Consider the following 24597-nt stretch of genomic DNA (forward strand, 5'->3'; position numbering starts at 1 on the left):
TCTCTCTCTCTCTCTCTCTCCCCCTTTTCTTTTGTGCCAGATCTAGGGCTCAAATTCTATACCTGGGCACAAGGCTAGCTTGCCACACCTCCACTTCTGGCCTTTTGGTGGTTAATTAATTGTCTCACCGACCTTCTTGTCTGGGCTGGATCTCAGCCACCTGAGTAGTTAGGATTACTGGCATGAGCTCAGATCCTTATTTTCTGATGTAAGAATGTCAAGTCATTCTGCCCCCACGTGGACATATTAGTCCTACTCCCACCCCAGCCTCCAGACCTGCCTCTGCCTCAGTTCCCTGACAATGCCCACACCACACAGGGCAAGATGTGACCTGCATCCTGGATCTCTGCCTTTAAGTTGCTGCAGGCTCCCCTGGGTGCCCTGGAAAATGGCCATGTGCATGCCAGCATCCTTGACACAGTAAGCCTTTTGCCCTGGTGTGAATGGGGCAACTGGGAGAAGATATGCCCTTCAGATCACATGGTAGAGACCCATGGGACAGGACACACAATCATCAACCTGTTCACGGGGGGTTAGCCCTGAAATCAGCAAGGAAGCTCTGACTATTTAATTAGTCACCTAATTAGTAGAAGGCCACACTGAGGGCTTTGGATGTGCTCAGACCAATGTAAAGATAAAAAGCCCAATTAAGCCACCAGCATTAGGCTGGCTGCTGCCAGTGCCCACAGCTGTGCCGGATATTGTACAGAACTGTGCAGCCTGATAACAGGAGTTGGGGGCCATTCGTCCACAATCATAGCCTTGAAAACATGCCCAGCTAGTTCCAAGCTATCCTTTTTCACCCAGTACACTCAGTCTGGTGTGGCAACAGTGTCTAGCTCAGAAAAATCTGAGGTCTCTTCCTTGAAGGGATCTGGCCACTTTTTGAGCAAATTTTTCTCAGTAATGAAAATGAAAAACAAAAAACAAAAAAAAAACAGCAAACAGAGTATCGCTTCTGGTGACTAGAAGTATCCATTTCTGAGGCCACTTCGATGACCTCGTTGTGCATCTTTCTAGTGAAATTCCAGGCTCTTAGAGAGATGCATTCCATCTGGATTGAATTAGGAGGGACTTAAAAATGATAAGAGTAAAAGGAATTGTGCCAGATACTTCATCTACTGTTTCCCTTTTTCCCATTTTCCTTAGTATTATTGCTTAGTAGTTTGACTTGCCTTATTCTTACCTTTATAATCAACACCACGTATTTCAATATCACTCATTCTTCTAATCTAAATTATAATATATAGACATGTGAATTGCCTTGGTGAAATTCCTTTGTAAAATTAATATATGCTGTAATAATAATTTTATTCTTAATAATAATGAATCATAGGAAAGTAAAACAAACTCTGTTGAGGGGCAGGTATCATTGGGTGGAAGAGGGCCAATAGAAAGGGTGAATGAGAGTGAATATAGCCAAAGTACATTATATGCATGTATGAAAATAGAACAATGAAATCTGTTGAAACCAATTTAAGAAGGGATGAGGGGAAATAAGGGAAAGAGATGGAGGAATGAGTTTGATCATTTCCATATAGACACTGTATGTATGTATGTGTAACAATGAACTCCTCCCATGTGCACCTACTATATACTAATAAAATCTCTTTATAAATCGAATTCTTGGGCTGGGAATGTGGCTTCATGGTAGAGTGATTGCCTAACATGAATGAAGCCCTGGGTTCAAGTCCTTGGCACCACATAAACAGAAAAAGCTGGAAGTGGTGCTGTGGCTCAAATGGTAGAGTTTTATCCTTGAGCAAAAAATGTTCAGGGACAGTGTCCAGGCCCTGAGTTCAAGCCCCAGGACTGGCAAGAATAAATAAATCAAATTCTGCAGAATTGATAAAGATGGAAGGGAAATGAAGAGGAGGGAAGGGAAGGGGAAGGGAAGGGAGAGAGGGAGGAAAGAAGGGAGGAAGGGAGGATGGGTAAGAAAGGAAAGGAAGGAAGGGAGGGAGGGAGGGAGGGAGGTATGGAGGGAGGGAGGTATGGAGGGAGGGAGGTGTGGAGGGAGGAACTAGGTACTACTAGTGGCTCACACCTACAATCCTAGCCACTTGGGAGGCTGAGATTGGAAGCCTGGACAGACAAGCTCAAAACCAAGATCTAGATATGGTGGTACATACTTGTCAGCTCAGCTATGATGGAGAAGCTACTATAGGCACACTGTGCTCAAGTACACGTCTGGTCAGGAAGTAAGACCCTATTTCAAAAATAACCAGCAAAAGAACAAGACTGGAAGCATGGCCCAGAGGGAAGAGTGTCTGTCTAGCAAGCTCAAGGTCTTGAATTCAAATCTTAGTACTGCCAAAAAATAAAATTAATTGTGCTACAGTTAGGAGTAAATAGTATAAGAGATAGTAACTATTGTAAGCGACATGATGAAACAGAATAAAATAGTAACTGCTGCAGATCACTGAGTTTGTGGCCAAAGAGACAATAACAAAGCTGGTGTGTGTACAAATCTCTCATCAATCTGGGACACTGTTTGGGGAAGAGCATGAGATTCTGCCATTTCTAAGGAGCCTCCAGGTAAGGTTGAGAGAGCTGGCCCACAGACAAAACAGTGAGCCAGAAGGATATAAAAACTGTTATATAAACATAAGGGAAGTTCAGAGACTGGGTTCCTGTCTTCTTTCTTATTTTTCAAAAATTGGCATAGCATTTCCATACTTCTTTTTTTTTCTCTAGTATTGGGGTTTGAACTCAGGACCTTGTGTTTGTTAGGAAAACATTCTATTACTCTACTAGCACTTTTGATTTAACCTTTGTTGTTGTTGTTTGCTTTGTGAGTGTATGTTTGCCAGTCCTGGGGCACTACCCTTGAGCTTCTTTCTTTTGCTCAAGGCTAGCACTCTACCTCTTGAGCCACAGAGCCACTTCTGCCTTTTACTGTTTATGTAGTACTGAGAATTAACCCAGGGCTTCATGCATGCAAGGCAAGCACTCTACCACTAAGCCACATTCCCAGCCCATCAGGTTTGGTTTGGTTTTGTTTTAATTAGGATAGAGTCTCCTACATTTTTGCCCATGGGCCTTAAACTATAACCCTCCTACCTATGCTTTCCATGTAGCTGAGATTATAGACATACCCTCAAACTCTGACCTTTCTAAGTAACTGAGTAACTGGGATTACAGGCATGTAGCACCATACCCAACTTTCCATATTTCTCTTAAAAATCATTTTAAAGTATCTTTGTGGAAAGCTTGCATTTAAGGAGTTTAGCAGTTCAATAAGGAGTAAAAGGTCAAAATTCAAGCTTTGTGCAAAGGGGTCTCTTGCTCCCTTGGAAGAGCTATTGCAGGTTATTGGATAGCTCTTCTGGAATTAGTGTGGCCCCAGTGAATGGCATAGCTCACCTGGGGACAGTCTGTTCATCTGAGAGCAGAGAGGTTGCTCCAGACCTCTACTGGGCTTCCTTGAATTTCTAAGGTGACAGCACCTTTAGGCTGGCAGTACCTGGGGGTTTCATGCTATGACACTCTTGGCATAGATGAGAAGAAAAGGGTCACTCTCAGGGCCATGTGTGTTAGTACTGGCCAGCAGCAGAGATGAGCTCACAGGACACTAGGGCCAGGGTCTAGCACCCAGAAGGGAATTAGAAAATGGGGATGTTGGTGTGGGTCTTTAGGGAAATGCCTGCCCATATCACCTGGTAGTTGAGAGACAGGGATTCATAGCTAACTCATAGGCTAGACAACCAAAAATAAGAAAATGTATCCCTGCCAATGCTGGCAGTTGAGACCAAATAATATACTGTACTTAAAAAAATTCCAAGCTGGGTGTGATGGTGCATGCTGTCATCCCAGCAATTTGGGAGGCGGAGGCAGGAAGATCACAGGTTGGAGGCCAGCCTAGACAACATAGTGAGGACGCTCTTCTCAACCTCACCTTCACCCCTGGTACTGCCTTCCTGGCATGTAACTGGCATCCTGAATGGGGTACTGACTTTGGGCAGAAGACTTCGGCTCTCCCAGGAGCACCTTAGAATTTGGGGAAGGATGGACAAAGGAAGGGTACCAACGTCATGAAAGGGCTTCTGTCTTTAAAGAAAAGACTAAATATACTTTATATAATTTCTTGCATGGAGATAATAACAGGATTGATACATCTTCCAGGAGAAGATGTTACTGGCTTGCACCTTACATGGAGTTTCTAGGAATATGACCATGCACTGTATCTGATAACTCAGCCCATGAGTACAAGGTGACATTTTTCTAAATCTTGTTGAATCTTCACCAGTGGGTAGTGTTTGGTAAAAATGCATTTCTTCAATTTTATTCCAGCTCAAATCAGCTCAAGTGTCAGGTAAACTGCTAAGATATGCAGTGGGTTACTATGGTGATTGCTAATTTACAATAATTAGTGAAAATAATGAGAAAACCATTTCCTCTCTTAAGGATTATAGATCTGTAAACTGATATGAGTCTATTGTTAGTGTCCATAATCCGTAATAATGATGGAGAATTATGAGTACTTTGGAATGGAGGAAAAAGGCCTGTTTGGGGAATTTAATCAACTCAGTATTTACAACAAAATTTATATTTATTAAATTGAAGTCAATTCCACAAAAAGAAAATTGCATGCATATATCTTAATGTGCTCATTGTTGACCAAAATTATGATGCATGCAGCCAAATTATGATTTAAGACCTGTTTATGAATATTTCTTAACTCCTGTAATTTCTCGAGTCCATCCTACTAACTCGTCATTCAAGAGTAGCTGCATAAAGACCTGCTATTCAGAAGTCTGGAATGAAGGGAGCCATCAGCGCGAGGAAGCACTCTCATGCAGTGTGACAGATCCAGCAAAATAAACATCCATGGTACTTCTCATTATGTCATTCTTGCAGTGAGTTATTACTGCAAACTAACCACACTATTTAAGCATGTGAACTCTGTTGCTAACTTCAATAACGACATGCAATTTATTTCTGGTTAACTAGAGCTGTGTTCTGATTGAACAGACTGGCTAGAAAATGAAAAAAAAATCAGTTCTCTTCCTTAGTTTCTAGTTAATGTTATGTCAGATGAGGAGGGTCACCTTTTGGAGTTAACTTGTCTCTATTTAAACCAGGTCTAAGCACTCAGAGGTTGTTTCCTCCAGACTTTTCTCTCTCCTACTGTTCCTCTCTAAGAGCTCCCAGGACTGATAACTCAGCTTCAGTGGGCTGCATGTTCCCATCTCCCACTTGCCTATAAGAGCCTGTACTTTTTTTAACAGTAACCAACGTTTCTCGTGTGGTCCTGAACAATGGATGTGACAGACAAAAAAAAACAATATGACTGAGTTGTGTAGAATAGGACCAGCAAACTTTTGCTGGAAAGGATCAGATGGTGCCTGTCAGAGTCATTTTGGGTCATGTGGCCTGTTACTGCCGCTCAAATCTGCCACTGTAGCATGAAAACAGCCACAGATTATAAAAGTGAATGTGGCTGTGTTCCAATAGGGCTTTCCTTATTCACAAGAGAAGGTGACAAGCCAGATTTGATGTGGGGGCTCTACAGTTTGCTTTCCCCGATTGACACTACCACTCTGATTCATTAATCTACATAGTCAGAGTATATGGGCAGGGAGTGGCAAAAGAACTCGGATTTTTCTCTCAAGGGCCTCTCTCAAGGTGTAACTAGAGAAGTTTTATTATTATTTTTTAAAAGAACAAATCTTTGAAGTAAAACAACTCACCAAAATACCAATGTCTCTAGAAAGGAGATTCCAACACTGGAGGCACCAACCACAACAATCCTGGCGTTGACAGTTATTTTAGGTTCCAATGTTAATTTTCTGTTGGTATGGTACAAGGCATAAGCCGACTGGAAGAACAATTCAAAGAGAAGAGAGGTGAGGAAAGTGTAGCTGTGTCAGCACCCCCAGGCTGATTATGAGGAATTATTTCATATAACTTTATTATTAGGTTTGCTAATCAAACCTAATAATACTCATGAAATAGACATAGTGAAGTACATGGTATCTCTTAAAAATCACTGTAAGGTCTGGTCAGTGGTAGAGCATTTACCTAGCATGGGATGGCCTTGGGTTCCATCATTACACACACACACACACACACACACACACACACAATCAAGGTAAGACTCTAACAATATATCTGACATCAAGGCTAAGTAACAAACAATGGTTAATTTGGATGTTTTTGTCTTACTGCTGAGAGATTTTTCACATAAACCTAGAAGAACTTGGCAAGGTAAATAATCCTACAAGACTATAGCCAAGCAACTCCTTGGGAATTATAGTTCCTTAAAAGTCCTAAGTCTTTCCTAGAATGTCCAAGTTTCTTAAATTTATGAGTGAAAAGCTGAATTACATTGGTTGATTACTTGAAGACAAATATTCTTTCTTATTCACTTCTGTATGCCTCACGCTACTTATTAGCACCAGTGGACAGCAGGTGATTAATAGTATTAGTTGAATGATAAAACATTTCCTGAATTATAGAAATGTGTTGAATATAAGGGTCATTCAATCTTATCATTCAACAAGGAGGACTCAGGTGCACAGACAGTAATTGAGAACCTTTACTGTCTGTGTTTGCCAAAAGGACTGAGTTAGTTGCTCATTTGGTTTACATTCCTTCAGAGGCTGCTGTGGGAGCATTCACCAACAAGGTTTACAAGGAGGTGTGTGGTGGTTGAGTGGGAGTATCATTAAAAGATCTTGGTTCTATTTTTTAATTCATTTATTCAATACATTGTATTTGGTGTCTGACAATAACAAAATTAAAGCACCGGACAGTAATTCATCAGAAACAATGGCGGCCTCAATCAGTGGAACACCCATTACCTTTCTATCAGCATTAACATGACCATTCACTCTCTAGATCAGAAGTCTCCACATTCTACTAGGTTTAATCTACTTTTTCTTTTTTTTAAATTTAATTTTATTGTAGGAGTGATGTCAGAAGGGTTACAGTTACATAAGTAAGGTAATGAGTATATTTCTTGTCAAACATTGTTACCCCCTCCCTCATTTTCTTTTCTTCCCCCCAACTCCCCTCCCCCCCAAGTTGTAAAGTTCATTTCCAACATAGTGTCTTGTGAGTATTGCTGTTGTATTGGTTCACCCTTTGTTCTTTGTCTCACCATTTTGTTGTTCCCCCTTCTCTTCCCCAAATCAGATAAACGTATATACAAGACACATAATACCAAAATCAAAAACAGTGACAACAGGGGATAAACCAAAGGAAAAAAATGAAAGAATAAAAACATAACTTTACATAGTACATTAAAAAAACAAAAAGATACAACAAAATAACCCTCGTTTCCATATCTTACAGTTCGTTTCATTAGTATCACTTTATATGGTCATATGTAAAGAGCTATTGAGCTATTGTGATCCTCTGCTAGGGACTATCCTAGACATATACTAATTATTATAAATGAGGGAAACCGTGGAGCCCATGTTTCTTTGGGTTTGGCTTACTTCACTTAATACAATTTTTTCCAAGTCTTTCCATTTCCTTACTTTTCATTTCAAACACCTGAGATTCTAGGAGTCCAAAGGATAATGGTAGTCTTATTTATTTTATGTTATTTTAAATTTTATTTTATTGTAAAGATGCTGTACAGAGGGGTTGCATTTACACGAGTAAGGTACATTTCTCATGAACATTGTTACCCACTGCATTGTTGTTTTCCCACTATTTAAACTAGGTTTCCACTCACTTTCCAGTGCTTAGGTGGCATGGATGTGGCCTAATGCCTTGCTATTCACTAGATTATATCTAACATAGAGAACTCTAGATAGCCTAGCAAATAGAGGTGGGAAAAAATGCCTTGGGAGATTTTAGACTGCCCCATAACTAACATTACCTCAAAGCATCTATTTTACTCCCCATTCCCACCTTTAATTTGGCATATCATGGATTCTGGAAGAATGGGTTCACTCCTATCTTCAAGAGGGGACTTTGATCGACAGAGCTGAGTCATATAATCTAACCCTCCTTGCTCAAAGATTGTCAGGATGGACATGTGACTTATGCTGGCTTAATCAAAGTGAAGTCTAGAACTTGCCTTGTTGTCTGGATGACATGAAGTATTGAGGCAAAGCCTGAAATGACGACAGTTATCCTGGCACCAAGAAGAAAACTCACTTCGAATTGAAGCCCCAAGATAATTATAAAGAGAGAGGATAGGAATTCCTTTCAAAGTTTACCTTTGAACTCGTTCAGTTATATAGGCAATACGCATCAGTCAGACATTGTCACTATAGTGCTGCTTAACAAACAAATCTAAAATACACTGACTTAACACAATTGTCCTTATTCTTTTCATTGTTGTTTTGGATCTGAATTCAGGTCCATTCATTGTTGTTTTGGACTTGAATTCAGAGCCTGAGCTTTACTGCTTGAGGCTTGTATTCTACCACTCAAGCCTTAGCTCCACTTCCAGTTTTTTGGTGGTTTAATTGCAGATAAAAGTCTCACAGAAAACAGGAATTCCTGAATGCTATTATGGGAATGGCCACATCCTGATGAAGCCATTTACCATATTCATTTTACTGTCTAACAATAATTAAGCTATTGTAAAAAATAAAAGTCTCACAGACTTTCCTGGTGGGGTTGCCTTCAAACCCCAATCTTCAGATCTCAACCTCCTGAGTAGTTAGGATTACAAGTGTACAGCTTACTCTTGCTTGTGAACCTAGGTCAATTGGAAGTCAGTTGATACTGGCTGCATATAGGCGCACTACCCTGTGTCATTTCTTGTTCTTTTTTTTCTTTTTTTGGGTCCGGTTATGGGGCCTGAACTCTGGGCCTGGGAGCTGTCCCTCAGCTCTTCAGCTCAAGGCTAGCGCTCTACCACTTGAGCCACAGCACCACTTCTGGCTTTTTTCTTTTTGCTTATGTGGTGCTGAGAAATAGAACCCAGGGCCTCATGCATACAAAGCAAGTGCTCTACCACTGAGCCACCTTCCCAGCCCCTCATTTCTTGGTCTTAATGAGAAAGAACCAAGGCAAGTTCTTCTCAAGGCAATGGTAGAGGTGAATAAAGGGTAGATGAAATATGGCTTCTTACAGGTAGCCATAGCAAATCAAAGGGAAGAGCTCAATATCTATGCAGTGGAGAAATAAAGTTGGACAGCAAAGGACCAAGCCTTGGGAAGGATGAAAAGGAGAAGAATAATGAGTTTTGTTGTATTTCCTAGGTAGCTTAGGCTAGTTTTTTTAATATGCAACTGAAAGCTTCCTAGATTAATAAATTTTATAAATGAAAATAAGGAGTGCACATCCTCCAAACAAATGTCAGTTCTCACAGTCTGTCCAAAAAAGCTCCAGGACAGATTAATAAAGGACTGTGCAAAATATCTAGTTCGCACTGGTCTATGTGTACTGTGCTCTGCTTAGTTTCAAAGACAAATTCACCTTAGTCAGTCTTGACTTTTGGTTCAGAATATATGTTGTTATGATAGCATCTAATTGCAAGTCTAATTAGCAAATTTTAAATGCATGCATCTTAATGGAGGTCAGAAAGCAAGCTTCCTTCCACAAGCAAGGTACGCTCAGACATTCCTCTCTTCTGTTGGAAATGTAAGCTGGTATTGAAACATGGCAGTAATGAAATTCCCTGGTAAAGAATTATACCTCATTTATGAAACAGCTCCAGTATCAAGGACACAAAGGCAGCTGGGGAACAGAACAGAATGGCTTTTGTTTCCCACACAATAGCTTTAATACCAACAGCTGCCAGGCCTCAGAAATCACCTTTCTAACGGCTAAAAACATAAAGTGGCCCCAGGGTGGGCTAAAAACATAAAGTGGCCCCAGGGTGTCAAGAGTTAGCGATCAGTATGGATGATGGTGGGTGTGTCAGGAGTGTGAGTTGGCATCCCAATGATGCACAGTAAACCCAATTTTGTGCTCAGGTTTTAAAAAACATATCCATTATTAGGTATGATGAAATCTTCTGACCTGAAAAAAGAATCCCCTTAAAAATTAGTAAGTATGGTTTTTAAATTCCTCAAAAGAAACACCCACAAAACCCCAAAAAGCATCCCCCCAAATTACCCAGCCTAGAAACCTTTTAAGATTGCTTATATTGCTTTATAAGGGGTTTATTTTAACCTTGAGCAAAAAACACAGATTTTTTTTTAATGAATGAAGAATATTTCCCTTCTTTGGTGTTTTTTTGGATTTCAGGGTTTCATGGAAAAGAAAAGCAGGACCAGAAGACCCTCTAATCATGCTGAGCTGTCTTTTTTTTTCTAAACATCTAACAAAAAATGTGCCTGCAAAAGAGTTCCAGTTTGGGGGCTGATTTCCTTTATTTTATAAAAATAAAAGCCCTGTCTGTTGATAGGCAGATTTGAGGGAAGTGTAAGCTGTTTACCATCCATGAGAATATGGATCAGAAGTCAGTCCCTTACTTCCCAATCATTCTATTTTTCTAATGACCTTAAGTTAGCATTTCAGTGAAAGGATTATTTCCAATGTAGACATCAAGCCACACCTCAGCAAGAAAGAATAAACCCATATTTCATGATGCAGAACTTGACTTTTAAAAGTTAAAAAAAAGTTCCTTAAAATTTGATGTTGACTCTTGTAGTGACTTTAGAATATAAACCTTACATTGAAGTAACTGCCAAACACCAACATTCTAAAATGGTCACATACAAAATGTTCTGGGAGTACTTGTAAGAGTTACAGTTTTTAAAATACTAATTCCATCCCTAGGGAGAGGAAAGCAATGATAAGGAAGATTCTATTAGGGAAGTCTAGAAATGATCTTGGGGCTAGGGGAGGAAAGGAGTACCATGATTCCCAAGCAAACAGACAGCACAGATCAGATGGTAGTAGAGTATGGTTCATATGAGAGATGTGTGAATAGAAATGAGGGAGCATTTAAGCTTTTACCTTTGTTGATCATTTCCTTTGAGGGAACAGAAGACTAGACATGTGAGAAATTAGCTCTGGGTGGAGTTTGGGGTTGCATTTCTTTCTTTCTTTGTCTATAATGTTCCAACTAGACTTGTTTGCTCCTTGAGGTCAGGAACAATGTTTTTGCTTTTTTTTTGAGGCAATTGTTTTATCAGAATACAACCTGCCATATGCTTTGGGGTATTTCGCAAATTGTGAGAGAAGACATACTTTAACTTTGCATTTAATGAGCCTCATTTTAATGGTGTTATCATCATTTCTACTATTATTTTAGCTGGTTATTTTTCCAGTTGCCTAAATTATCCAATGAATGATTTAGAATTATCTAGAACTATTTGGATTAAATTTGATAATTTGTTGGTAAAATGTTGATCTTTATGCCCTGACTAATGTAGAGCTTGTGAAGAGAACTTACATACGGGGCAGTGAACTTTAGGAACATTTGTTACCTGTTCTATATGTATAAAAATAGGTCAAAATGGATGGATACTGGTGACTCATGCTGTAGTCCTAGACACTCAGGAGGCTGAGATCAGATCTTGGTTCAAAGTCCACTTGGGAAGAGAAGTCTCCATGGGACTCTTATCTCCAATTAATCACCAGAAAACCAGAATTGGTGCTGTGGCTCAAAGTGGTAGAATGCTAGCCTTGAGCAAAAAATGCTCAGGGGCAGTGCCCAGGCCCTGAGTTCAAACAAACAAACAAAAAATAGGTCAAAATGGAATATAATGGAAGACCTAGAAATGAACTCCCAGACCTATAGAAACCTAATATTTGATAGGAAGCCAAAAACACAGGATGGAAGAAAGATGGCCTCTTCAACAAATGGTGCTGGCAGAATTGGCTATATATGTGCAGAAAACTGAAGTTAAATGCTTATATATCACCCTGCACCAGAATCATCTCCAACTGGATCAAAGACCTCAATATAAGAGCAGATACCCTGAAAATAGTATAGGAAGGAATAGGGGAAACACTAAGGCTACTTGGCACAGGTCAAAACTTCTTAAGATCCAGAATCACAAAAAATCAAAGAAAGGCTAGATAAATGGGATTGCATCAAACTGAAGAGCTTCTGCATAGCAAAGTACATAGCTAGCAAGATAAATAGAAAGAAATGGAAGATCTTTAATAGCTATGCATCAGACAAGAGCCTCATATGTAAAATATACTTAGAGCTCAAAAATTAAAACTTCCCAAAACCAATCCTCAAAGAAACAACAGCCCAAGTAATAAATGGGCTAAAGACTTAAAGAGAGACTTCTCTGAAGAAGAAATAAGAATGGCCAATAGACACACGAAGAGATGTTCAACATCTCTGGCCACAAAATAAATGCAAATCAAAACAACATTGAGATTCTATCTCACCCTACCAAGAATAGTCATTATCAAAAAACTAACAAGAACAGATGCTGGAGGGGATGTGGCCCAAAGGGAATACTACTACACTGTTGGTGGAAATGTAAACTTGTTCAAACACTCTGGAAAGCAATATGGAGATTCCTCAAAAGACTAAACATAGATCTTCCCTATGAGCCAGCAATCCTACTTCTGGGCACTATCCAATTGACCACAAACCAGGCTAAATCCACCAGCATGACCATGTTCATTGCAGCATTGTTTATCATAGCCAAAATATGAAATCAACCCAGATGACCCTCAGTGGATGAATGGATCAAGAAAATGTGGTATCAATATATATATATATATATATATATATATATATATATACACAATGGAATTCTATGCTTCTATCAGAAAGAATGACATTGCCCCATTTGTTAGGAAATGGAAAGACTTGGAAAAAATTATACTAAGTGAAGTAAACCAGACCCAAAGAAACATAGGCTACATTGTTTCCTTAATTTTTTTTTTGTCAGTTTTGGGGCTTGAACTCAGGGCCTGGGTACTGTCCCTGAGCCACTTTATGCTCAAAGCCTAGCACTCTATCACTTGAGCCACAGCTAAACTTCCAGTTTTTAAGTGGTTAATTGGAGATAAGAGTCACGGGGACTTTTCTGACCAGGCTTGCTTCGAACTATGATCTCAGCTTACTGAGTAGCTGGGATTACAGGTGTGAGCCACCAGCACCCGGCTGATTTCCCTCATTTGTAGTAACTAGAATGTGCCTATAAATCGACAAGTAAACCCAATGGATAGTAAAAGACAAATAATTACACCTGGACATGATTAATTAAACAGAAATCTACATATTCACACAGTGAAAACAAAGGAGAATACTCTTTTTTTTTGTCAGTTGTGGGGCTTGAACTCGGCCTGGGCACTGTCCCTGAGCTCTTCAGCTCAAGGCTAGTGCTCTACCACTTGAGTCACAGTGCCATTCCAGCTTTTTTCTGCTTATGTGGTGCTGAGGAATCGAACCCTCATGCATGAGGGGTAAGCACTCCAGCACTGAGCCAACTTCCCAGCCCAAAGGAGAATATTCTTAAGAGAGGATCACAAGGGCTCAATAGCTATGTGCATTAGATAAGATAATATAAAATGGATAAAATGATGCTTATTGAAGTGAACTCCAAGAAAGTAAGAGGGTTTTTTTTAAAAAAAATTATACTCCTTAAAGTTCTTTTTTCCTTCTTTTCTTCTTTCTGGTTTAGGGAGAAGAAGCAGAAGCACAGAAACAGTGGGACAAAGGGTGAATCAATTTAGCAGTAAACCCACTAGACACTATGTTGGAAATGGACTACACAACTTTGGGGGGGGAGGGAAGTTGGGAGAAGAAAAACTAGGAATGAGTGCAGGGGTGACACTGTTCAAAAGGGAATGTACTCATTACCTGACTCATGTAACTGTAACCCCTATGTATATCACCTTTACAATAATTTTTTTCAAATAGGTCAAATGCACTTTTACCATAATAGATGTAAAGATATGTCTTTGAGATACAGACATCATGTCATTTTCTCTGAATTCTGTGCTTGGATGTTTGGTTAGGATTTTAATCAGCTCTTAAAGTAAGTTATAATGACAAGAAAAGTATTATTGAAAGTAAACTGCAAGGACAGATCTCAAATCAGAAGTAACTAAAGCTACAAATAGGCCAGTAAGCTAACAAGCAGCTGAAACAAATACAAATGATTGCACATAATAGATGCAAAGTTCACACTAACAAGAAATATTATAATACCTATGTTTTTTTTTAAATGAAAATATTTCTGTTGGAGGTTATCATTGACTTCTGAGATCATCAGACTGGGAGTCATTAGTCTGGTGGTGAGATTTCAGTTTGTTTCTTAATTCTAGTACTGGTTGAGATTCTGAGCTTCTTTTCCTTAAGTATCAGTTTCCTTAGGCATAAAATGGAAATAAATTACACCAACCTCTGTCTTCCTCAGCAGGCAAACAGGGGAACTATTCATTATAAAAATGTCTACAAATACTTTGAGCTTTTCAGGCAAAGATGTTACATAAGGCAAAATTGCACATCCTCTCTCCCATCTACAATATGAAAGGCAAATCTTTGAAAAACACCTTTTAAAAGGGCAAAACAATGAGCTCAATTTTCAGCTCACACCCATGTGTATTTTTTTTCTTACAGAAAGCTTCCAAAGACTTCAAAGGGAGCTCTGTCTGCTCAATGGAAACAGAGGATGGAGAGATTCAAGCCCATTAGGAATGAGATTTCTGAAATCCTTAATAAGTCTACTTTTGCTTTATATATGTAATTTTTTCTGTTATGTTTTTCCATTCTCTCTTTTCTCTTTGAGAAGCCCTCTATGTTCCTAATTTGAGCACAGCCAATGATGACAGATTGACAGTACTACAAATGTCAGTGCAGGGTTCAAAGTTCACAAGTGGATCTCTCTGGGGAAGAGTACTGCAATATTTCCCAAATAAACAAGAGGTAGTGTGGTACAGACACTCAGAACCAATTAGTTAGAAATGCTTTCTACAAACATAAAATGATGTGTAAAAAAGTATTTCTACTGAAATTATTTAGAAGCTTCAAAAGTAGATAAGAGTCTAATACCTTTGGTAGAGTAAAGGAAGTCTGCAGTGACAATGTTGTAGTTTTGACCCTTATTTTATGAAGGATTATCTTAACTTTTCTCTTGTTTGAGGGAAGTAAGAACCCCTAACAATTTTGTAGCTCCAGCTCTTCAGAAAAATGCAAATTGTTCTAGCAAATGTTCAGCCTGAATCTTGAGGACACCCTGGCCAGAAAGAGCAGCTGGGCACTGTAGCTCACACTTTGTAATCCTAGCTACTCTGGAGGCTGAGATGTGAGGATCATGGTTCAGAACCAGCCCAGGCAGAAAAGTCTGTGAGACTCTTATCTCCAATTATTCAGCATAAAGCTGAAAGTAGAGCTATGGCTCAAGGGGTAGAGAACCAGTCTTTTTGTTGTTGTTGTTGGAATACCATACAGAGGAGTTACAATTACATGGGCAAGATAACGAGTACATTTCTTATCAAGCATTGTTGCCTCCTCTTTCTTTCCCCTTCCCATCCCTTCCCATACTCCCCTTACCTCCCCCCACCCGATCCTCCCCCCCACCACCAAAGTTGTAAAGTTCCTTTTTCGACATAACGATTTGTACACCTCATTGTTGCATTGGGTCCACCTGTATCACTAGTTAAACGATTTGTTTTTGCCCTTCCCCTCCACAAATTATACCAACATCAAATACAGTGAAAGCATGGGTTATACCATTGGGGAGGGACATACAAAGCAACATAGAAATCATCTTATAAATATGTTAGAAACAATTGCATGAAAGAAAAAAAACATTTGAATACTTATCTTGGGAGAGAATCAGTCTTAAGTAAAAAACTTAAGGGACAGTGCATAGGACCTGGGTTTAAGCCCAGTATCAGCACCAAGAAAAATCAATGAAAAAACTAGAAAGATTACACTCAAAATAGACTACAGATGGGCCACAGTCACTCACTGTCACATCACCAGGCACACTTGAAGCCCCTATTCAATTATCAGAAAGTGGATGGAGGGCTCATTTTGCTTCTGCAAAACTACTGGTAATAGTACCCACAATGAATTATTTCTTTAAGGAACTATCATATCTTCAATCCCTTTATGACCCTTACATTATACCAGCCAAAAGAAGAAACTCATTCTTATGGCATTCTCACACATAGATTGAATCCTCACTTAAAAAAAAAAAGTTCCTGCACTCATTTTATGGTTGGACACTATGCTGTAAACAACTGGAAACCCTCAATATTACAGCTTAAACAGAATGGAAGACAAGGGATCTGGACCTAGGTAGCCCTAGGCTGAGGCAAATACCATCAATAGATCAGCAATCTAGGCTTCTACCTGTATAACTTTGTCCTTTTACTGCAACACCTTCATCTACAAGATAGCTTCTGGTGATGTAGACATTATTATCTCTATCCCAGGCAGCAGAAAGGAAGAAAAGAAGAAAAAAATAATGGCTTCTTTTAAATCATTCCCTTTAGTCAGCTTTCCCAGAGTCCTAGTTAAGTGTCCAAATCTAGTCTCATAGTCATACAGGTTATGAAGGCAGGCTTGGAAATGAATTGTCATCATTGAACACATTATTGCCTTGAATAAAATTGAGGCCCTAGTAGTTAGAATGATGGAAGGAGTGGATATTTGGACATCAACTCGTGTTTTCTGCAATAGTTTCTTAACCTTAAAACAACAACAACAAAGATGCCAATGGCTCACATCTGGAATCCTAACTACTCAAGAGGCTGAGATCTTAGGATTATGGTTCAAAGTCAGCCTTGTCAGGGAAGTCTATAAGACTTATCTCCAACAAAAAGCAGGAAGTGGAGATGTGGCTCAAGTACTAGAAAACTAGTCTTAAGACGCAAAAACTCAGGAATAATGCCCAGGACCCATACAAAACAAAGCAAAAAACTCCATGTGGTCCAATTCCTTCATCTCTACTTACCAGCTGGCCGTTACCCCTTTTCAAATATTAAAAAAATTAAGTTACTAATAAAAACTGTTGATCACTCTACTTGTAACTTTTTTTTTTGTTTTTAGTAATTCACTTTTTACTTGTAACTTCTTAAACACAGAAAAACTGTTTTAGAAATTTATATGAGTTACCTTAGCAGATTTCATGAATTCTAGTTTGCATGCTGTTTTTTTTTTCCCAGCTTAGCATTCCTGAGACCAACTTTACAGTCAATGGCACCTTAGCAATCACAGTTGACAGAAGGGGTAACATGGTTCTCTTGACTTGATCATGGGTGACATAGCCATTGGTCATTGTTATCACTTTAAGGGAGCCCATGTGCCCATGTGCCCTGTGTGTAAAATCTTTGTTGAGAATAGCTGTTCTTAACAATGTCTTCAAAAAAGAGTAGAGTATGATTTGGCATTGAAATAAGCACTTACTTTGTTCCCATAAAGGTCCAGAAACTGAGCAGCAGGGAACAAATTTAACATTAGTGGAGAAAATACTAGTCATTGGAGGAATGATAGCAATTCCATGTTTTCTTGCAGTGCAACTATTGAGTGCTTTTCAGGAGCAAATAAAAGATGATAGATACTCTAAAGTAGATGAAGCCATATTGCATTTTGTTACTGAGACACATGCAAAATATTTTCCCATCATCCACAAATAATGCATTTGAAAAGAACATAAATTGCCTCCCTATTCTGAATAGATGAGAGGAATTTCAAAGTAATGACTTACATGACTAATTCATATTCTGTTCAGGACTTCCATTTAGACATTGTATCATAGCATAATTGGCCACATGTTTTTCTTATTGGAACAAAAATAAAGGTATATTCATGATGAGATGGCTATTTCATTTGTTTTCAATTAAACAGCAGCCCTAAAGAAGTATCTGGTATAATCACTGGAACTATGGTCTACTTGGTGTTAGGAAGATCCACAGTTGGCTTTTCAGAGACTGAAATGCATCAATCCCCAATATACAGCATATTAGCATGTATATCAAGATAACCTTGAATAGCTCTGTATCCCTTCTTTCCCACTTGATTAGTGCCAAGTGCTTAGAATTATCCTCTGAGCTTCTATAAGACTCGGATGGGATCCTTCCTAGGGAATGTCAGCTAGTGGGCATTCTTGGCATCATTTTTCAATTTATTAGTTACAGACAGCAGAAATCATTTCTCTGGGCTGAGCATACAGAGAAAGCCAGCAATAAGGCAAATCCATAGCAAGGAAATGACTTACAGAACCAATAACTGACTTCTATATCATTCTAACTGCACAAGCTACTGCTACATTACCTATGAACTGCTAAAACACAAAAACTTTAACCAGGCATGGTGGCTCGAGACTGTAATCCTAGCTACTTAGGATCTGAGATGGAGGGGATAGGGATCACAGTCCAAGGCTAGTCGCAGTTGAGGAAAAAGAAGTTTGTGAGATTCCATTTCAACCAATGCCTGGGCACAGGGGTATGTGTCTTTTATACCAGCCACGGGGAAAGGACAATGGCTGTGTGCAGAGGCACACAGTTCTCAGCCCAGCAACATGGGGAAGCACAAGTAGGAAGTTAGCAACAGGGTAGCCTGGGCATAAAGTGAGATGCTAGCTTGAAAATAACAAAAATGAGCTGAAGGCATGGTTCAAGTGGTAGTGAACCTGCCTGGTAAACATCAGGTCCTGAGTTCAGTGTCTAGTACTACCAAAACAAAATCTTGGCCAGGCTCAGCCAAGTTAGACCCTCATTCAACCAACAAGCTGGTCATGGTGGTATGAGCCTGCCATGCCAGTTATGTGGAAGGCATAAACTAGAAGACCAAAACCCCAGGAGGATCAAAACAACTAGGAAAGCCTGGTGCCAGTGACTCATGCCTGTAATCCTAGCTACTCAGGAGGCTGATGACTGAGGATTGCTTGAGCAGGAAAGTCTGTGAGACTCTTATCTCCAATAAACTACTCAGAAAAAAATCTGGAAGTGGTGTTATTATTCAAGTGGTAGAGTGCTAGCCTTGAGCAAAAGAAGCTCGGGGACAGCAACCAGGCCCTGAGTTCAAGCTCTAGGACTGGCAAAACAACAACGATAACAACAAAAACATCAAACTCAAACAAAATTAAAAAACAAACAGCAAATAAAGAGCAAAAAGGGTTGGGATGTGGCTCAGGTGGCAGAGTTCCTGTCTACCAATACTGCAACCAATCAATCATAGTAGTTTAACATCTGGCCACTTAATTACTTTCAATTTCAACATCCCTATAGGAGAGGATAGCTATGAGGAAATGGTTTCACACGTCTCTAATACCTCAAAAATAATAGAAGGCATAATTTCTATTAAATAGTTCCCTTCCAAAACGATGCCATTTTCCTGTTGATATGGAAGAAGGAAACTCGTCCTTCCATATAAAGTGCATTAAAAGAAAAACAAAACAAAAACACTCCCCAGCTTTTAATTTTTCCCCCACATTTTCTCACATAGAACACTTCTAATCCCAAAGGTGTTGATTTCTCCCATATCCACCTGCTCCTAGACAGGTATTCCAACCAGGTATCCCAGAGTCCATCCATATCAGTGCTGATACTGTGTACCTGAGCACAGTCTCACAAGCCCGTTCCTCACTCAACTCATCAGTGTAGGCTGATGACTGTTCTGATCAACTGCCTGCAAACTGCAGATTTCCCTGCTCAGGTTTGAGGTTTTTCCTAGAGTGACTCACAGAATTCTGAAAAGGTTTGCTTGCTAGATTACCAGTTTACTATACCAGGAAGAAGTCAGGACCATATAGGACATCAGGCACATGGAGAACGGCCTGGAACTTTCAGTGCTCATTAAGATGATCTACCCACCAAGCACCTCCATGAAATTCTCTGATCTCTGGGCTTAGCATTTCTAGTAAATGAAATAATTTCTAATCCTTCCTGCTTCTCTTAAGGTTGACCTAAAATAGGTCTTTTCTGTTATTTCCTTTATAGGAATATAGGCAAGGTGTTGTTGACCTAATAGGATTTGATTATCATCTCTCTTCTGATTTTTCCAGAAGTCCGAACTCAGTAGTCAGCATCCTAGGTTTCAGTTTGGTAAAGTGGAATTTTCGCATGCGCAGCTCCATTTTAGGGCTGAGATGTGTAATTTAATGCTAGTAACAAGGATAGTCTAACTTGGTGGAAAAGGCAAGAGTGTAGGTGGAGTGATTCTGGGGCTGCTGGGATAACCTTTCAGTATTTTGAAATTCTACCTTCAGACTTTTAGCACATGATGCATTGGCACACACCTGTGCTCCCTTAATGACAGTAAGCCTAAGGTAGGTGAGTGGAGGTTCAGGCAAGCATCCAGTAGAAAGAGAAACCCTATCCTAAAAATTGCCAGTGAAAAATAGGCCTGGAAGTGTGGCTCAGTGGTATTACATTAGCCTAGCCACATGTGAGATCCTGAGTTCATATCCCAGTGTCACCAGAAACAAACCAAACCCATTAACATGGAGCTTAATTCAACAGATTCACACATCTACCATGTGCTAAGCACTAGGTTAAGTGCTGAGGTGGGCATACTTTCTGCTTTGAAGGAATTCTCACTTGATGAGAACAAGTAGACCCAAAAAAAAAAAGAGGAGTACATATTTTAAAAATGCAGTACATATGATGAATTCAGTGTATTGTGAAGCTATTTACTGTGTAACAAATGAACCTAAATGTAGTGGATTATAGGAATAAGCTCATTTTGGTCATAGTTCTTATGTCATGCTAAGCAAGGCAGTTTCTGGATTTTGCCAGGAAGCTGTGGAGTCACTGAGGCTGATCTAAAATGGCTGGGAAAGTCAGCTCAGCTGGATTTAGAAGGGCTAGAACATTCTAAACGAGACCAAAAAAAAAAAAAAAAAACCAAGGCGAAGGTTTGGAGTAACACCTTGTATTGAGTGACAGGTCAATCTCTATAGATGGTTTGCAGACAATGTCCCGGGAGCAGATTTGAATGACGGAGGAGGAATGGTGGTTCATAGGCAGTGGAGGAAGTAGCTATCAAAGGGGACACAAGGGATGGAATCAAAGGTAAGGACAGAAGAGGGGAGGGATGGCTGATGGCTAGCTGAGTCCAAGGAGCCACATTCCATTAGCCAATATATTACTAGGTAGCTACTCCCCCAGGGAGTAACCTCTTTTGGCTCAGGTCAGATAAGTGGTTCTGTGTACTACTGGTTTAAGCTTCCTGTTAATTTTAGGACAATGTAGTAATGGATGAAAACTCACTTTTCTGAGAACTTGTGTCCCAGTGAGTACTGTTTCAAGGCACAACTTGGCTCCTCGATATTTTCAACACACTTTACATGTCAAGCATGCAAGCTGACATGTGTGACTCAATTCTTAACGTCTAATGTGTGCCTCTGTGCACATGGTTTGGTTTTCAATTAGCTTCAGTCATTCTGTTGATATACAATTGTATCTTTGATTCACTCTAAAGAAATTAGACATATCTCTTTCATCTCAATGCAAACAATGGTTTGTATTCTCTTTCACATGACTTTAAAATTCTGTGCACCAAAGGACTCACTCTAGCTATTGTAAAAGCAGTGCACAATGAATGTTTTGAAAGAATAAGCCTTTCTGAAAATTCCTACAGAGTATGCTAAGGCTACAAACAAAGTTCAAAGGAATTTGGACAGAATCAATGGAACTGCCTCTTGGTTCAAGTGAGGGACTTGGGAGGGAGGAATAAAACAAATCCACCTTCTTTTTAAATTGAAATGAAAAGAGCTTGGCAGACAGCTAAGCAGAACTCTCAACAAGAAGGAGTCTGAAATACAATAAATGGGAGTGGCCACTGCTGAACAGAAGTTAGAGATACAGTTTCGTAGAATGTGTGAGACTGATCCTAGTCATTCAGATATTTCACATCCAATCAGAGAAAATAAAAGTCTTAGTCCTGCTGTGAATTCTTATGAAACCAGGAGCCCCCTAAATGAAAGAAATTGCTTCAGAAAAATCTCCACTCTTTTCTTTGAATCAATGCCTGATGATTTTTGACAGCACTTAAAAAGCACCATGTCCATACTCTTCATGGAAACTTTCCCAAAATAGAATTTACCATGTCTGAAGTTAAATAAACAAACACATAATACAAGCAAACAGCCATAACAATACTGCTGTAACTGATTAGCACAAAAGGATTCCTGAGGTCTAGATGTCCTGACCTGAGCAGGATTGCTAAGCTGGGGGGTTAGGGTAACCCTCATGTAACAGCAGCTGTGACTTTCAGGGAGTCTGAGAATCCAGATGCAAAACCAAGAGTCCTCAGGAAAATGTCTTTTGCTCATTCTGTATATATTCAAACACAAACTATTTTACAAAAAAAACAACAAACCAAACAAAAACAAAGACAAAAACCTCCCCTAAAATCTCTCTGGCATGGGATAAAAGTAGGTAAGCATATTGCGTGGTAATTAACACCTGTTCACCGTTGACATCACGCTCTGGTGTAAAGATAGGTCACATACTTTTAATTTCTCACACGCATGTCAGTGGTAAACAGTCCCAGCATTCGTGTTAATGATACCATCTGCCACTTCCCATAACTGTGTAGCATTTGGCTTCCAAACAAGATGTAATGTCAGCAACACATGAAACCCACTGACATTTACAGTAAGGAAATTTATTATCAGTCATCAGTTTGGTATAAATGTGTTTGCATGACTGCTGGGGCTATAAAATCATCACCTTTGCCAGGCAAGCAAAGGTGCAATAAATAATGGATTTTAAGCCATGCATGTACTACCAAATCATTAAACATTTATCACACAGGCACAATAGCATCTTAAGCAACAGTTACCACTTGAAAAATTAATGCCACTTTTGAGGGTTAAAGGAAAACCATTTAGTCAAAGCTTTAATGATTTTTTGTTTGGTTCAGTATAGAACATCAGGATTTTTTTCATTTGTTTATTTTAGTTGAGCATGACTATATATATATATATATATATATACAGAGAGAGAAACATACATATGTAATTAGATTTTTTATAATAAAAATTTCTCTTGAGGAACAATCACTGAGTTCTTTTGTTACCAAAACACTGAACATTGTGAGAAAAATGATCATTAAAACCTTTTCAAATCCAAAAATGGCAAAAGAAAGGATCTTCAAGAATCAAATGGTACTCTTTCCTTTACAATCCTTAATGGATTAGTCAGTTATGGTTGTAATTAAATAATTTTAATTTTGGATTAAGAAAACAAATGTAAAGTCAAAACCAACAAAATCCCTTGAGAAACCTAGCCACATTGTCCCCAGTCTTATTCCTTTAAAATACTCTTCCATAGCATGGCAGTAATTTTCTTCTATATGCTTGTTCATGGGCATCCATTGCTTTAACAAAGAAAATCTAAGGAAATAATTAAAAATACAGATAGGTGGAAGATGGTTTCAGACTCTCGGGAGGATTAAGCAAAGAATAATAATGTTTGATTCAAAGGAACAAAGAGAAACCTTGCTGGGAACTGATTACTTGCTTGCTTGCTGGGCATGGGGCAGTGGAGGTGGAGGAGTCAGTGGCTACCCTTTGGGAAGCTAATCAGAAGCAAAGCTAGGATGAGACCATGACCCTTAAGGGACTGTCACAAGATTCCAAGAGGAAGATGGATCCCCAAGACAACACAATTTCAAGATACAAAATTGCCACCTAGCAAAAGGGAAGAGTGAACCCTATTATGAGTGTGTAGTATTTTCTGGGGGTGGACTAGATAGGTGATAGGCAGTATATACACAGATGACGACAGATGATAGATGATACATAGGAGGTGAGAGAGAAGGAAGAGGAAGAGAATATGAATGTTCTATGTAGAAATCAGGAAGTAACTATATAAGATTTCTATCCAAGTGTCTAACAGAAGTTTAATTCTATGCCAGTGTGTCAGTGAACACTTTAATTCCTTGGTTAGAGTTACTGTTTTAAGAAGCCTTTGTAGGAAGTGGCGCTATAGCTCAAGTGGTAGAGTGCTCGCCTTGAGCTGAAGAGCTGAGGGACAGCACCCAGGCCCAGAGTTCAAGCCCCACGACCGACAAAAAAAAAGAAGCCTTTGTAGTGTATACAATTGATGGGTCTCTCTCTGTCTTTGTCTCAACTACTTTTTCACCTGCCAAGCACAGATTTGAGGGACGCAAGACCTCGGTTGGGAGTGAGATTATCTTCCAAACACAGCAGAAGGCTTGATGTAAGTCCTGCACTGAAGTTCAAATCAGTGGAAGAAGTATCAAGAATTCTTGCTTTGGGTTGGAGGCATGTCTTAGTTGGAAGAGTGCTGGTCAATGAGCAAAAGCATCAGGTACAGAGTTTGAGTCCTAGTCTTGGACTTACACACACACACACACACACACACACACACACACACACACACACACACACAGAGGGTCTCATGCCTGTAATCCTAGCTACTCAGGAGGCTGAGATCTGAGGATTGTAGTTCAAAGTCAGCCTGGGCAGGAGAGTGAGACTTTTATCTTCAATTAACCACCAAAATAAAGCTAGAAGTAGAGCTGTGGCTCAAGTGGTAAAGCATGAGCCTTGAGCAAAAACTAAGTTCAAGACCCAAGACCAATACCAAAAAAAAAAAAAGAAAGAAAGAAAGAAAGAAAAAGGAAGGAAAGAAGGAAGGGAGGGAAAGAAAAGAAAGAATTTTGCCTTAATCTCTAATAGTGACTCTCCTCTAAACAGGTCTGGGGAATGCCTCCCTTTTCTAAGTGTGTCTTGGCAACCTGCATTTGCAAGAATGGCTTCCCTTGGTAGTTGGAGAGAG

General features: G+C 39.4%; 1 protein-coding gene across 1 annotated transcript in view; it reads right to left on the reverse strand.

The window, feature by feature from the left end:
- The window catches only part of Cfap61 (cilia and flagella associated protein 61), a 230095-nt gene that overhangs the window by 102705 nt on the left and 102793 nt on the right, over positions 1-24597 (reverse strand). Inside the window, exon 19 of the mRNA XM_013027044.1 lies at positions 5694-5821. Coding sequence (XP_012882498.1) covers positions 5694-5821 — 128 coding nt within the window. The remainder of the gene's footprint in view (positions 1-5693; positions 5822-24597) is intronic.

This window comes from Dipodomys ordii, unplaced genomic scaffold (assembly GCF_000151885.1).
Source record: "Dipodomys ordii isolate 6190 unplaced genomic scaffold, Dord_2.0 Scaffold99, whole genome shotgun sequence".
In the NCBI taxonomy this organism is placed as follows: Eukaryota; Metazoa; Chordata; class Mammalia; order Rodentia; family Heteromyidae; genus Dipodomys; species Dipodomys ordii.